Source organism: Solenopsis invicta, chromosome 6, assembly GCF_016802725.1.
Source record: "Solenopsis invicta isolate M01_SB chromosome 6, UNIL_Sinv_3.0, whole genome shotgun sequence".
Classification (NCBI taxonomy): domain Eukaryota; kingdom Metazoa; phylum Arthropoda; class Insecta; order Hymenoptera; family Formicidae; genus Solenopsis; species Solenopsis invicta.
The window spans coordinates 17,736,683-17,752,736 of record NC_052669.1 but is presented as its reverse complement, the minus strand read 5'-3'; the positions used below and the strand labels follow the sequence as shown (position 1 = coordinate 17,752,736).

At 30.5% G+C, this 16,054-nt stretch overlaps 1 protein-coding gene across 8 annotated transcripts in view; it reads right to left on the bottom strand.

Annotated features, from left to right (window-relative positions):
* Positions 1 to 13,172: 13,172 nt before the first annotated feature.
* LOC105195230 (ecdysone receptor) overlaps positions 13,173 to 16,054 on the bottom strand; it is a 60,384-nt gene continuing 57,502 nt past the window's right edge. For all 8 annotated transcript variants that reach the window (XM_039451180.1, XM_039451181.1, XM_039451183.1 and 5 more), the window contains one exon: positions 13,173 to 16,003. In XM_039451180.1, coding sequence (XP_039307114.1) covers positions 15,759 to 16,003 — 245 coding nt within the window. In that variant the 3' untranslated portion in view covers positions 13,173 to 15,758. The remainder of the gene's footprint in view (positions 16,004 to 16,054) is intronic.

The following is a 16,054-nucleotide window of genomic DNA, read 5'->3' as shown; positions in this document are numbered from 1 at the left end:
AGATCCCGGTTCGCTTCCGGATGTGTGCAATATTTTTTTTTATTTTTAATAAGTGTATTTATCTTGATGATATTGATTTAGTATGCAAATTTCTAAAATAGAAAATTTAATTTAATATCACTTTCTAAACATTAATTTAAATTTAATTTGAATTCAAGTAATAATATTTGAAATAATAAATAGGTAATAATAATAATAATATATAAGTTTAATAGATAACATACCATATAAAGGCAACGTATCTAAATTTTCGAATTGTTTAATTTAAAATTTCATTGGAAATAATATTAACAATATTTTAAAATTCTAGTTTTTAAAATAATTAGTCGTAGAAGAAGAATACCAGTGTAAATTTAAACAATTTGAAAATTTAGATACGTTGCCTTTATATGTTATCCATTTCAAATAACTTATATATTATTATTATTACTACTTATTTATTATTTCAAATATTATTACTTGAATTCAAATATCCTCCAAATTAAATTTAAATTAATATTTGGAAAGTAATATTACATTAAATTTTTTATTTTAGAAATTTGCATACTATATCAATATCATCAAGATAAATAAATACACTTATTAAAAAAATATAATAAAAATATTGCACACATCTGATAGCGAACCCGGATCTTACGATTGTGAAGCAAACACCTAACGCACGGAGCCGATTACACTGGTTGGGAAAACAGTTACTGGGAAGACTCATATGGCGCACCGCGGTCAATGACCATGGCCAATTTTCACAAATTTATTATTTCGAAACTAAGGCCTATTCGATCAAACGCCGGGAGACGTAAACTTGTTTTTCGTCTCCAGGAAAAACTAAAAAAATTGGGATCAAAATCCCAGGGTGACTCACCTGATCTTCCCCTTGTGAGTTATAAAACTGATCAAATGTTGAAACTAGATGAAAGACGAGGGTCGTGAAATACATATGGGATATCATGATATCTTGTAAAATTCACGTCGAATTCTTAGAGCAACTATTAAAATATTACTTTTTTACGGAATCTATTTAAACATTGTACACAGTTATTGGACACAGTTATTAGTCATTAGTGTTCACTTCTTTTTTATTTAAAAGTTGAATTTCAGTTTTGCAGGTAGTAACAATTTTTTTGAAAAGTATTATGTTGGATATTAACTATATAACTTTTTTACTTCAGTCCCGCTTGAAGGCCTTGAATGTAGTTTTCAAATAATTTAATTAAATTTGATGTGTATATGAATACTGATAAAGTTATATCATGTAGTAAGAAAGACCGTGAGATGGCTGTGATGAAGCAAATTTATAAAGAGCATCAGTAAATTTGGCCCATTTCTTGGACTTCGAATTTCAAACTTTTCTTTATGCCAAATAGTACTATATAATGAAACATTAATCCCAGAAAAATTTTAAGATGAGCATAAGTGCGGTTCTGGAGATATAAAGGGTTAAAAGTGATGGTTTCTCATAACACAGGGCGCCGTTTTTAGACTTCTTTTTTATTGTTTGAATAAAAGTTACCATTTCCCATTATATTTTTGCGCGCTGAACACGAATCTGGTAAGCAAATTGCTCTATTACGTCAGATTTCTTAGAAAAGTGTCAAAAATGATTATTTGTACCTCATTATGGCGTTAAAAAAAAATCTATTTTTATCTATCTAAAAATTTATCTAATAGATGTATAAAAATCCATAAAAAACAATGTTTCACTTTGTTTTATATATATTAGGAGTATAAATAAGTTTCCGCCGTTTTTTATCAAAAATTGGGCATTTATTGTGAAAGAACGGTACCTAATGTTTTATTCGAAGTATTGTCCATCGCTAGCCACTACTTTTTCCCATCTTTCTGGCAGCATACGGATACCGCGTCGGAAGAATGCTTCATCTTTTGAAGCTATCCACAAATCTACCCAATTTTTTGTATCTTCATATGATGTGAAGTGTTGCTCAGACAGGCCATGCGTCATCGATCGAAACAGGTAGTAATCAGAAGGAGCAATGTCTGGTGAATACAGCGGGTGGGGTAAAACTTCCCAATTGAGTGTTTCCAGGGAGGTTTTGACCGGCGCCGCAACATGTGGACGAGCATTATCATGCAGAAGAATAACTTTGTCGTGTCTGGAATAGTGGGCACGTTTTTCCTTGAGTACTCGGCTCAATCTCATCAATTGTATTCGGTAGAGAGCTCCAGTAATAGTTTCATTCGGTTTGAGCAATTCATAATACACGACACCAAGCTGATCCCCCCAAATACACAACGTGAGCTTTTTTCCATGAATGTTCGGCTTGGCTGTCGATGTTCAAGCATGGCCAGGTGATCCCCATGATTTCTTCTTCTTTGGGTTATCGTAGTGGATCCATTTTTCATCACCAGTGACTATACGATGCAAAAAACCCTTTCGTTTATGCCTGGTAAGCAACATTTCACATGTGAAAAATCGGCGTTCAACGTTTCTCGGCTTCAGTTCATATGGAACCAGTTTCCTTGTTTTTGAATCATTCCCAATGATTTTAAGCGATGTGAAATTGCTGGTTGAGTCACTCCTAATGTAAGTGCAAGTACTTCTTGCGTTTGGCACGAATCTTCATCTAATAATGTTTCCAATTCCGCGTCTTCGTACACTTTCGGCCTTCCGCTACGTTCTTTGTCTTCGTCAAATTCACCGTTCTTAAACTTGTGAAACCACTCACGGCAACTTCTCTCACTTAAGGCAGCCTCACCATATGCTTCTACAAGCAATTGATGCGCCTCGATTGCAGATTTCTTCAAATTAAAGAAGTAAATCAAAAGCTCCCGCAAATGACGCTTATTCGGCTCAAAACTCGACATTTTCGCACGAAAAAAGATATATGATGCTGATACAAAATCGCTAATATTTTAAGGTTGTTGCCAGATGTCCAACCTTACGATATAACGTTTTACAACAGACAATTTCAATCATAACATACTAGTGGCGCCATTTTTTGTGAAACGGCGGAAACTTATTTATACTCCTAGTATATATATAACACACAAAGTGAAACATTGTTTCTTGTGGATTTTTATCCCGGATTGAAATATGACCTTTAGTTTTCGTCTAGTATGAAAACTTCCCGAGATAGATGGAGTTGAAGTGACACATGACACCGCCTTTCACGAATCGAAATGCTTTTCTACTGAGTTTCCTTGCCTCTCACAGCTTGGGGTGCTTTATTAATATCAGTCCCCTTGCCTCTCACAGATTGGTGTGCTTTTTTAATGTGAGTCCCTTACCTTTCACAGATTGGGGTGCTTTTTTAATGTTAGTGATAGATTTTTAGATAGATAAAAATAAATTTTTATTAACTTTTCTTTATTTGACATAAAAAAAAGTTTGAAATTCGAGATCCAAGAAATAGGCCAAAAAATAGGTCTTTTTACTGATGTTTTTTGTATTACGAATGTAAGACTGTTTTTGTGACTTTTTAATGTCCAGTGGATGGTACATAATATTTATTAGTAGCAAAGAAATTATTTAATATAAAATACATTTAATAAAATGTTTATACTTTGTTTTGTGACACATTTATTAATGTGTAAGATCTACGATCATTAATTTCTTTTTAATTGAAAATGTCTTTTATGATATTCTTGTTAGTAGCATTCCATGATCCTCCTGCTATATCTCACAAACGCATCCTTTTTCCCCTCTTTAGTAAATTATGTTCATTTATATGTATACCCGATGAATTTCTATAATACTTATAAGATGATTGTTAAAATTCTATAGCTAACAAACTGGTGTTGATAAGAATTGTGTCGCATTAATATTTACTGGGTAATTATAAAAATACGAAATAGTATTCCATCACCCCCTCCTTTCTCTATATGCTTTAACTATTTACAATTATCTACGATTTGCAGAAAATAATTAATGAAAATCATTTTTTCAATATTAGCATGACATATAAACAAATTTCTATAATTTTGCTACAAATATCTCGTTTATAAATTTTCAAAAGAAATTCATAAGAATAGTATGATTTGATCAGTTTCATAAATGATTTCACTATATAACTTAAGAACTCATAGAATGTGTGGCACGAAAAGGATTGTAATGTTATTAAAGCATTCAGTATAGCATTGTTAATTCAATTTAATTATATTTTACTCCAAAACTATGTCATGAAGAGCGCAGTATGCGTTATTTTATTTTCTGAAAAAAATACACACTGAGTTAAATGGCAAACATGTCGTAGTTTCCGCCCAATTTTTATTTTTCTGTCGCTACTTAATTATAATTTTTGTATTCTTTCCATCTTTCTTTCCTGTATTTCTTTTTCTCTCACTTACACAATCATTCACACAACATTACTATTTCTCTCTTCTCAGTCAGATCGTTCAACTGTTATATGCTTAAAATTTAGTTAATGATATTCATCAACTAAATCGCTTTTAGTTAATGATTGTTAAGATTATTGTAGATTATTATTAGTAATCATTAAAATACAATATAATTGATGTACACATGCATCGTTGCGTGTCTATAATGTATGAATACCTGGATCCTTGGATTCGAATATTCATAAATAAAGAAGTCTTGAATATTTGTCTAGTTTAAAACTTTTTAAAAAAAGTTTCATGTTTTGAAATTTATAGATATAGGGAGTTTTTTAGTAAGAGAATATAGAAGCTATTCTGTCTTTGTTTGTCATTAAATATCAAACAAAGATAGAATGACTCTCGTGTCAATTTGTGTCTCTTGTTGGAAAGTTCCCATAAATATCCGTTTTATTTTGAAATTCGTGAATTGATTAGGTCCATGAACTTCTAGGTCTTTAATTTATCAAATACTCTCAGTTCTTTAAGATAAACTAAAGTTTCAAATCTGTGGATCCTTGTATTCTCAAATGTTTGGATCCGTAAATCCTATGATTTCAGTTCTAGTAAGTTTTAAGTTTCATTCTGTTTTTTTTACATTCTTCTCATGTCTCTCTCTCTCTCTCTCTTTCTCTCTCTTTTTTCCGATTGGAATTATGTATATACAATATTCATAACTCACTATTATCTCAATTTCTTACTCGTTCAAACATGTTCAAACGTCCGCCGAGCATTGTATTATATCGTTTATTGTATGTGACGCATCTCATTTCACAACTCAGTCTATACGTGCGTGCGTGCGCGCACGTGTGTGTGTGTGTGTGTGTGTGTGTGTGCGCGCGCGCGCTTTGTATGTAAGAATAGTAGTAAGTGCGCGCTTTGTATGTAAGAATAATAGTAGTAGTAGCATTAATGGTAATAATAGCGGTAGTAGTATTGATGATGATAGTGATGAGATGAGAATAGTAATAGTAGTAGTACTAGTAGTAGCAGCAGCAATAGCAATAGTAGTAGTTGCAGTAGTAGTAATAATAGTACTAATAGTAGTAATAGTAGGAGTACTGGTAGTAGTAGTAATAGTAGTAGTAGTAATAGGAGTAGTAGTATTAGTAGTAGTAATAGTAGTAGTAGTAGCAGTAGTAGTTGTAGTAGTAGTAGCAGCAGCAGCAGGGGTTGAAACAGGAATAGAAGTAGTAGTATCAATAGTAGTAGTAGTAGCAGCAATAGTAGTAACAGTGTAGTAAAACCCATTCTACAATTGCGTGAACGTGATTGTAGGTTTATAGGAGTATAATAGCAATAGTAATGAATGTGTGTTGTGTAACAAAGTTAATTTACAATGAAATAAAGGTATTATAAACGATGACGACGTGGACACGTAAGTTCTCCTGAGCATTCAAATTGATTTGCAATCAATGTTGTTATAAGCGTGGAAGATTCAATGATCTTTCATAACACACTTTAAAACCGTTTCTTATATTTTATATATAACAACTTATAACCACGTTTGCATAATTGTAGAATGGGTTTTATAATACTATCACGTGCATACAAACATTATCTTTATACAGTAGCGCTCAGCAAACAAAAATTAATTTAAATAAATTGAAAATTGCAATTTATTTAAAATAATTATTTTTAATTCGTTTTAATTTATCCGAGCGCTTCAGAATATCGAAGTATTTTTGAATTTAAATCAATTGAAATACGAAATGCGCTATTTACAATTTTGTATTCGAATGGATTCATGTCCAAATTATATTATTTTTGGATTCAAATGGATTCGGAAAAAGCGTGAATTCGAAAATGTTGAAATAAATTTATATCTATCTATTTCATTTTCGTTTGCTGGGTGATTATATTAATACCTTCACGTTACTTTCCACGTGCGCATGTGTTTCATATAGAATAAATTACATGTACTATATGAAACGTATATGAATATAAAAAATAGCGTGAAAACCACTTCTGTATATGATGTATGTACGTACGTATGTATGTATGTATATATGTATGTATGTATGTATGTATGTATGTATGTATGTATGTATGTATGTATGTATGTATATAATGTGTATGTATGTATGTATGCATGTACACACATATGCATGTCCTGAAATTTATAAAATTCTATAACAAGAAAGTTTTTGAGAAGTTAAATAAAATAATTATTTGTAGATTTTTATTTTAAGTAGTAATTTTTTTATGTAACAGCTTAAAGTTGATTAATCAGAGATTATTATATTTAGACGGCTGCTTTTTTGTCATGATTATATATTAATACTATTATTACTCGCGCGACTCATGAACATGTGTTTAAACATTCCAAACATACCCATACAGCACAAAACTTGCAACAATATTGTTGCAACGTTGCAGCAATGTTGCAACAATATTTCTGCAGCTTTCTGTGCTGTATGGGTAGTTTGTGAATAGCCAGCTTTAAATGCTATTTTTTCAAAAAAAAATTATTTGAAATAAAAATTTACAAATAATTACTTTACTTAATTTTTTAAAAACTTTTTTACTATAGTATTTTGATTCCCAAATTACGGAACAACTTATTCAACACGCATGCGCACACGCAAGCAGACTCTCTCTCTCTCTCTCTCTCTCTCTCTCTCTTGCGCGCACTATACATGATTTTATATACGTATATATACATATATACATACACGCATACGCATACGTAGAGAGTGTTTCACTCTAGTTCGTCCATCTTGAATATCCTTGCTATTCTAAATAACAAGAAAAAAATACAAACTAGTGTATGGCATTGAGAGGAACATAATGTATACTCCATACAATACTTTTGTTATACATAAAAGCATAAAAGAAATTTCAAGGCAATTAAATTTTTTTTATAATACAATAATCTTTTAATGTAATATGTGTGTGATTTCACAGATATTTTACATATTAAAGTAAGATTATTAAGAAATAAATAGTTTCGGAGAAATTTTATGCTTTATTCTGGTATGTTTTCACACAAAATATAAAGTATCTACGAAAATATTAATTGTAAATTTAATTTTATTTTGGTATCACTTTAATACTTTTGTGTATATATATATAGATATATATATATATATATATATATATATATATATATATGTGTGTGTGTGTGTGTGTGTGTGTTTATATAAATAAGATAAATCAATTAGTTAAAAAAAGACACATAGTTGTTTTATTATAAATGTTTAGAGAAATTACATGATTTAAGAAAATGTATATATTATGCTCTTTTTATTAAAATGTCAAAATAAAGTATAATAAAGTGTATCATAAATTATTAATTTGTTAATAATCTCACCTTAATATTTTTTTGGAGAATGATTACAAAAGTTACATATTATGTAAGAAAAATCTACTTCCATTAAGGAAAAAGGAAATATAATAGACATGAACGTTAATACATTCCAAAAGCCTTGTGTCCAAGACGTTAGAAATCGGTCTGAGATCGCATGCATACATGTCCAAAATTGGAACAAGACATTTTTAAAAATATTTAAGACATTTTCATCACAATATGCCTTAAAAATGTTTTATGTCGTGATTTTAGACATGGTGCAATCTAGGTTGTCAAGCCAATGCCTATAATTACAAATCTTGAACAGCACAAATTTGGAATAACAATGATGTTTAAGATATTTGAGAGTTAGAAACACTGTATGTAGATATATATAGATACAGATATATGTGTATGCACATAATAATTTTGCGTGAGCGCGCGCGTATATATACATATATATTTTTTTGTGTAGTGTATGTGAGCGCGTGTGTACATAGTTTAAATACATGTATAAAACACTCCAAATAGAAATAATATTAAATGGTTCAGGCAAAAATTTTCATTCTTTCTCTTTCCTTAAAACGTATAACAATAATTCAGTCTAATACATTCCAAAGCACCAATTTAATAATAATTCCATCATAAATTCATACTTATTTTTAAATCTCCGTCATACCGAAGCAATAAATTTTATTTTTTTACTTACTCTTCACTAAATGGACTAAATCGAATTGCACCTAATGCAAATAGAAGTCATCTGAGAGTTTAGGAAGAATTTTTTTTCCTACAATGTCATTTGTTCGTGTAGTAAAATAATTTTAATTTTCTTTTTTATGAAAATGACACTTCTGAATAAAGGTAGTTTCGAATTTAATAAAAAAGTAATATCGAAGATTTATGAATGTCACGGATTTCAATAGGAATTTGTTATGATAACCAAATATGTATGATACCAAGAATTTTTAGTATATCATGACTGTGTTGTAGATATTAAGAGGTATAGTATCGAGGTATAGTATCGAGAAATTACAATGTCAAAGAAAGATTTGTGAAATTATGAATCAATAGTATTAAAAATCTGTGCGTTTATGTGTTTCATCTTCCATGCAGCACAAAAAGATTGCAGAAATATTTTATTACAAGATTGCAATACCGCAAAAACATTATGAAGCGTTGCTGTAACATTGCAGTAATGGTAAAATATTTGCTTTTTCAAATATTGCAATGTAATATTGCAGGATATTTTATATATATATATATATATATATATATATATATATATATATATGTATATACACGCACGCGCACACACACACACACACACACACACACACACACACACACACACACACAGGGTGTTCATTAATGGTTGTATCCACTTTTTACCATAGGAGCATGATTTACCGACGGATATGTATTTCTAATATATTATTATATTAGAAATAACAAACGTGCACCTGTGATAAAACGTTGCGACAACCATTAACGAACACCGTGTGTGTGTGTGTGTGTGTGTGTGTGTGTGTGCGCGTAACTGATTTGTATTTAATAAAGCTTGATAAATCATAAAATGTGCACGAATATACAAATTTTTACACATAAAATCATCTTTGTTTATTTTTATATTGTATTCAGCAGAATGTTTATTTTGAACTGTTGAAGCTTTTCTCTGCGTCGATTGAATTATATATTTATAAATCTAAAGGAATAGTTCTATCGGAATGAAGAAAATTTTTAACACTTGCAAAATAAACATTCTGCTGAACAATCAGTGTTTAAAATGTACTACAACATTATATCAAAATCACGTTACATAGCTATTCTTTAATGTTTTCTGAAATGCTGCATTGTAATATGCAAGATTCCAATGTTGTTGCAATGTAACTGCAAAGGTTTTGTGCCGTATGGGGGGTTTTAATGTGTATGTTGCGTGCGCTTGTATCATTAAATTCTTCTCATGAATACATGTGAATGTATGTAAAAGTTTAGTAGTAGCAACGGTAACAGTAGTAACAATAATAGTAGCGGTAGTATCAATAATAACAGTTTGCAGTGATCTGCGATAGAATCTAGTATTAGTCGTAGCAGCAATTGTCATTAAAAACAATAGCGGTAAGTTTTCTGTAAGAAATAAGCGGCATTTGTATTGCTGATACTAAATCATATAAATTGTCTCTGTGATTCTTTGAAGCTAGTTGATAATTTATGATACAAATACTTCCCAAATGAAGAAATTTTATGCAAAGAAGGCGCGATCAAAACCTCTTAGATTTTCAAGCTATCCTAAGATTTCTTGGATTTTAAATATTTTAAGCCCATAAATAGCGAATCGAGAAATTAAGACAACATACTGAATGTCACAAAAATTTAATAAAATTTAATTATTTTTGAAAAGTTTATCATTTTTTAAATTATTGCATTAAGTCTAATCCTAGATAGCATGAGAAGTTCTATGAATGTTCTGTGAACGTCCAAAGAAGTTTATAGAACATCGATGGAATATCCTCTGTGTGTGTGTGTGTGTGTGCTATCTAAGATAGAATCTATAATTTGAGCTTGAAATAATTTTATTCGAGATGTTTTAGATGTTTGATAATATCTTAGACCTTCGATTGCATGTAATTTTCTAATAGACAGACAAATGGAAAGATAAATAACAAAATGCTATGCGCAAAAATGTTCAATATAATTAAAGGATTTTGTGTGTGTGTGTGTGTGTGTGTGTGTGTACATTCATGTACCAGATCCATGTTCATTTGAATGGATGTATTAGAGCTTTAAAAAAAAAAAAACACAGAAACTCTCGATTCTATTCTTGGCAGTATTATGAACAATCGCCCGACAGGCGTTTAATTGTTTCTCCTTATTATACTTGCTCTGCTTTATCTGTCTTTCATGCGGTTCTTAAATCTCGAAAAAGACATCTCAACAAGATGAGAATGACGTAGACGGTGAACGTCCTTGGCAGTGATCGTAGAATTGCGTGTTCGTGTTTTTGTCTTTTCTTATGCATCATTCGGATCTTTTCAATTCATTCTGTTAAATGTATTTCATGTAACTGTGACTTTTACAATAACAATCTTTTTTTGCAACTAAGCAGCATGTATTGTTACAAGCGTTGCTAAGTTTAAGGAAAGTAAAGCAGTAAGATTAGATACACGTGTTATTACCAAATACTCCGTAATTTGAATTCTTGGATTGTAAACTTTTTAATAAACTTGAATTTTAAAAACATTTATTTCACAAAGTTCTAGAATCGTTAGCTTTGCAAAGTTTTCTATTTCTGAAATTTCAAATATTTTTAATCAATTTTTAACAAGTAATCTCTCTTATTCTCAAATTTTATGAAATTCCTTGGATCGTTAGTTCCTTCGATTCTTAGATTCTTGCAATTCACTTGTTTCTTATGTAATATTAAACATTATTTTTTTAAATTTATTTTTTATAAAACATAATATAGATAAATATGAAATAATTATTTAATAACCTATTTAATCAGTTACGTACAGCTTATGTAATGTTGAAATATAAATAGAATTTGAATTTGAACTTAAATTTTAATTTTATTTCATGCTTTTCCAATTTTTTCTGAAATATTCCTGTCAGTATTTAATACATATTATTAGAATATCATTACACATATCCTCTGTCTCTCTTTTTCTCTCTCTCCATATACATATATAAAAGTTTGTACATAATTTTATTCTAGACTAAATATTTCTCTAATTGAACTGGAAAAAATAAGCACCACGAATTGAGTTATATATATATATATATATATATATATATATATATATATATATATATATATATATATATAAATTACACAAATGCGTGATGCTTATTTTTTCCAGTTTAATTAGAGAAATATTTAGTGTAGAATAAAATTACAAACTTATACAGCATTTCAGTAATATTGTAGAAATATTATTATATTGTATTGTTGTATGAATCTTTTCAATTCAGATTTAGAAAATAAAAATAGAAAGATTAAAACAAATTCAGAATATTAAAATTATTAAGAATCTGAGAATCTTGGAATTCATTAATTTAAAGATTCAACTATCTCGAGAATTGAAGAATACACAGCCTAAAATTTCTAAGATATAGCAATCCAAGAATTCTTTGTCATCCTTTAACGATTAGAGACTAAATGTTTTTTCGTGTTAGCATACTGTGTTATGAATTCTGCGAACTATAAAGATTTTTTTCCATAAACTTTTACTTTAACTCTCATCAATCTTCTTTTTCATAATTTCCTTTTTAAAATGTGCTATCAACTATATCCATCCTTAATAATCCACTTTCGCAATCTCTCTATTCTTTTCCTTCTTTTTTTTACCTACCTCTTCTCTCTTTTTCTCTTTCTTTCTCTGTTCTTCTTTTCCCTTTATCGTTACCATTCTAATAATAACACGGCAAACCCGTATGATTTCGCTCCGTTTTTTTTTTTAAATAGCAAGTTTGTTTTTTTTTAAATTTCATTAAAAGATAAAGACGGACGGTTAAATTTCAAGTATTCCTTTTTTATTATTTTTTTTTATTTCTGTTTGTCGGTGAGCCGATGTCCGCTGCTGAAGGCACAAGGCTTTGCACTAGAACTCGGTCACCTAGTCTAGCTCACTCATCTACGATCTATTACCGAACTAGTCTCATCATCTTATGGGAATTTGTTTAAACCTCGAGCGGGAGCGTGTAACATGCCATATTAATTAACATAATGGTATTTTAAGACTTTTGATAAAACTAATTTTAACAAAATGTTATGATATTTTTGTATTATAGATAAAAATATTTGAAATTAAAGACTTATTTTAAAAAGAATTATACAAATCTGATTACACAGATGTTTTTAATAATAATAAATAAGAGTACTTTATATATATATATATATATATATATATATATATATATATTAAAAATACTCTTTATTATTATTAAAAACATCTGTATAATCAGATTCATGTATATATATATATATATATATATATGGCTAATTATTATCTTGAAAATGCAATCGCTCGAGAATTAATCCAATTCAACAAGTTTCATCGCTTTCATTCTACACATTACTGTTTTTTTTTTAAATTATCAATCGATCGCCATGTCACTTCCTCTCGTTCGATTGTTTTCGACATTCCCATCAATTTGGAACGAAAGGTGATCGATTCGTCTTAAGCATATCATGCATCTCATTCGTCCTTCCCTTTCTTAACTATCTTATAAAATTTAATCTTCGATCGTTTAACGGATGGAGGAAGCCGACTTTAAATTATTGTTTCACTCCATCGAAAATTGCAGTACAAATAATAAATAACAATTTCGAAATTTTTAATTTTTCGGATTCATCTGTCTTCAGATTTTTAATTTCTTTTGGATCATCATTTTCTTAAACATTATTTTAACATAATTTTCTTCAAATAATAATATACATGGAATAGATAAAATTATTGCAAACGTATAATAGATGCGATATACAACGATATATGAATTATTATGATATTATTTGCCGCACAATTTTCGATTCAATAAACGAATTCAAAGTTGGTTTACTCTATTACTTAAAATATATATTTTTATTTCTTAATAAAAAAAAATATGTATTTTTGCCATATTTCTTCTGTTGAAAACAGTTGAATCGGAGAGTTCTATACCAGTTGCCTCCAAAAGACATCAGTACATTCATTACGAATATTATATTTCCTCGCACACATTTTCGCAGGACGTCCCGTACATTTTCTTTTTACTTATTAAAAACATTTTTGTAAAAATTTATACTATAACGGGGTATATGTAAAAAAACGAAGATAATTATAATATACAACGTGAATGTCTATTTGTCTTCCGTATATTACTTATGAACACCATACTTCTATATCAGTAAGAAAATAATACATTTTAAAAAGTTCCTGTTTCATGACATTTAAATAACATGTTGTATGTACACAGTGTATCTCTTAAAAAATATGTCTTTTGCGAAAATAATATCATTCCTTTAGTCATCTCTCTCTCTCTCTCTCTCTCCCTCTCTTTTTCTTTTCTGGGACGCCCTGTACATCTTTATGTGGATCTGTATTAATAAAAATATTAATACACAGAGTTTTAAGACGCACCATCCTGCTGCGGTGTAGATCCTTTCCAATCTTTTCCCCTCTATGTTTCTCATTTTCGCTCTAGTCTCTCCTTCTCTCTCCCTCCTTCTCTCTACTTTCTCTCTTTTTCACACACGCGCGCACACATACACACGCACGCGCGCATATATACACACATATACACACACACACACACACGCGCCTGTTCTCTACACTCTCTCTCTCTCTCTCTTCCTCTCTCTGGTATAAACAATGTACATGCTAGCAAGATATATTATGCTGTATGTGTATGAATGATATAGAATCTATGCTATTGTTATACATATCATATTTATTTTCCTTTTCTTTTTCACGCTCCATTCATGCGACGCTGCTCGATAGTGAATATCTTACGAACTTCATTTCACTTTCCTTTTCATTTGTTTTTAAATCTGGGAAAATGCTGTATTATTGATGATTACAGATTTGAATCCTCGCTGGTAGCATTACCGATTATATTTAAATAATTATTCGTTTTTTTAGTTCATTTTTTAGTCTCATCCTGCCAATATAATTTTCTACTCTTTCCCTCCCTTATAGTAACTGCTCTTGCTGCTATTCATTTTCTCAAGAGTAACAAGTGTGACGACGCACACTCATCACAAATATATCAATACCTTATCATATAATACATTACATTTACATATCGATTGTGTGTAAGGATGTATCCAGGTAGAGGAAATAGCGATAAAATGTAAATTGCAGGTAGCTTTCTTTATATATCTTCAATCTCTGTTCTCTATGTATCACAGCCTGGGCCGCGCCACTGCCTTTCTCTCACAATGATATATTCGTTCTTATTCCCATTCCATTCCTTGCTCCTACATTTGGAACGTGCACGTTTTCTGCACGTATCTTTAATGTGCGAGGCCTTTCCTGTTCCTTGTCTTTAAACCGGTCCCACACGGTTCGTATAGGTCTATAATCATGCGAGTGACCTCATATTTGCGAATTTGTAAATAAAAGAAGGTATCAGTATGGTTGAGTGAGTTATACAGCACAGAAAAATTGCAGAAATATTTTATTGCAACATTGTATAAACGTTGCAATATGTTGCTGCAACGTTACTGTAATATTGCAGCAACGGTAAAATATGCGTTTTTAGAAATAATGCAATACAATATTATGACAATATAATATATATTTAATAACATTCCTATACAGTACAACATATTTCAGAAATGTTACCACAACCTGCAATGTTTCTGCAATATTAGTGAAATGTTACACTGTATATCTTGTGCAGTATAGGATTGTTCCGATTTAAATAGTCTCGAATAAACGATATTATTAAAAAAGTTACAGATTTGATAAATGGCTAGATCTACAATGATCGATAGTTTTATGAATCATACAGATACATCGTCTATATTTTATGCTTCACATTTTTGGCAAAAAATCCATAGCATAAAATATAATCTTAGTTCTTTAAATCTTTTATATTAGTATCCCTGGTACTGCATAGATCTGTATGGATCAGATCTCAGACAAGTGTTGAATCATATGTGTCTTCATCGACACATTGTTCTCAAACGTATTTTATTATCTATCATTTTTACAAATTGTCCATTTCTTTTTTCTTGCAGAATCATATACATAAATCTAAATCTATAAAGAATAACGATTTTCTGTGCGTCACATACACACACACACACACACACACACACACACACACACACGAGTTTCACGCGAATAGTGTGGGGCCGGCTTGCAGACGCTTGCCTTACAAGCCATATAAAGACCGATCAATCTAGAGTGACACCTAGAGATGATCGATCGAGAAAGAGCAAATGATCGAAATGAATCTAAAACAGCACTGATATATGTTGACTTTGCGATGTTGAGGCAGTGGCATAATGGTGCACTAGTATAAGAATTTACGCAGGCCGTTTTCCACGTCCGTGCGCGTCCATCGACGCCGTTGTTGCTGTTGCTGCTACTGCGACGTCAAAAAGATTTATTCAGCCGACCGGCGCGATCGCCGTTGATCGGCGACTGGGAAACTAGGGCACCACGTCCCAGATTTCGGCGAGGAAAAGTGGCAGCTTCTTGTTCTTAAATTTCAGGTTCAAGCACATTTCACTGTTTTGATTGCCAAGGGTTCTGAGTTCAGTTAGAACTGATAGGAGTTTAGCAAATATCGTGCAGGATTTCGGTCGACGGCGATTATCCACATACGCTTTCAGTGTCTTCAAGTAGATCTCCTGAAGCTTTTCCACTTTTCTGCTTTCCAACAAATTGGGTCTCTCTGTAAAGCGATAATTATTAGATTTTAATGAAAACGTTCATATAATAAAAG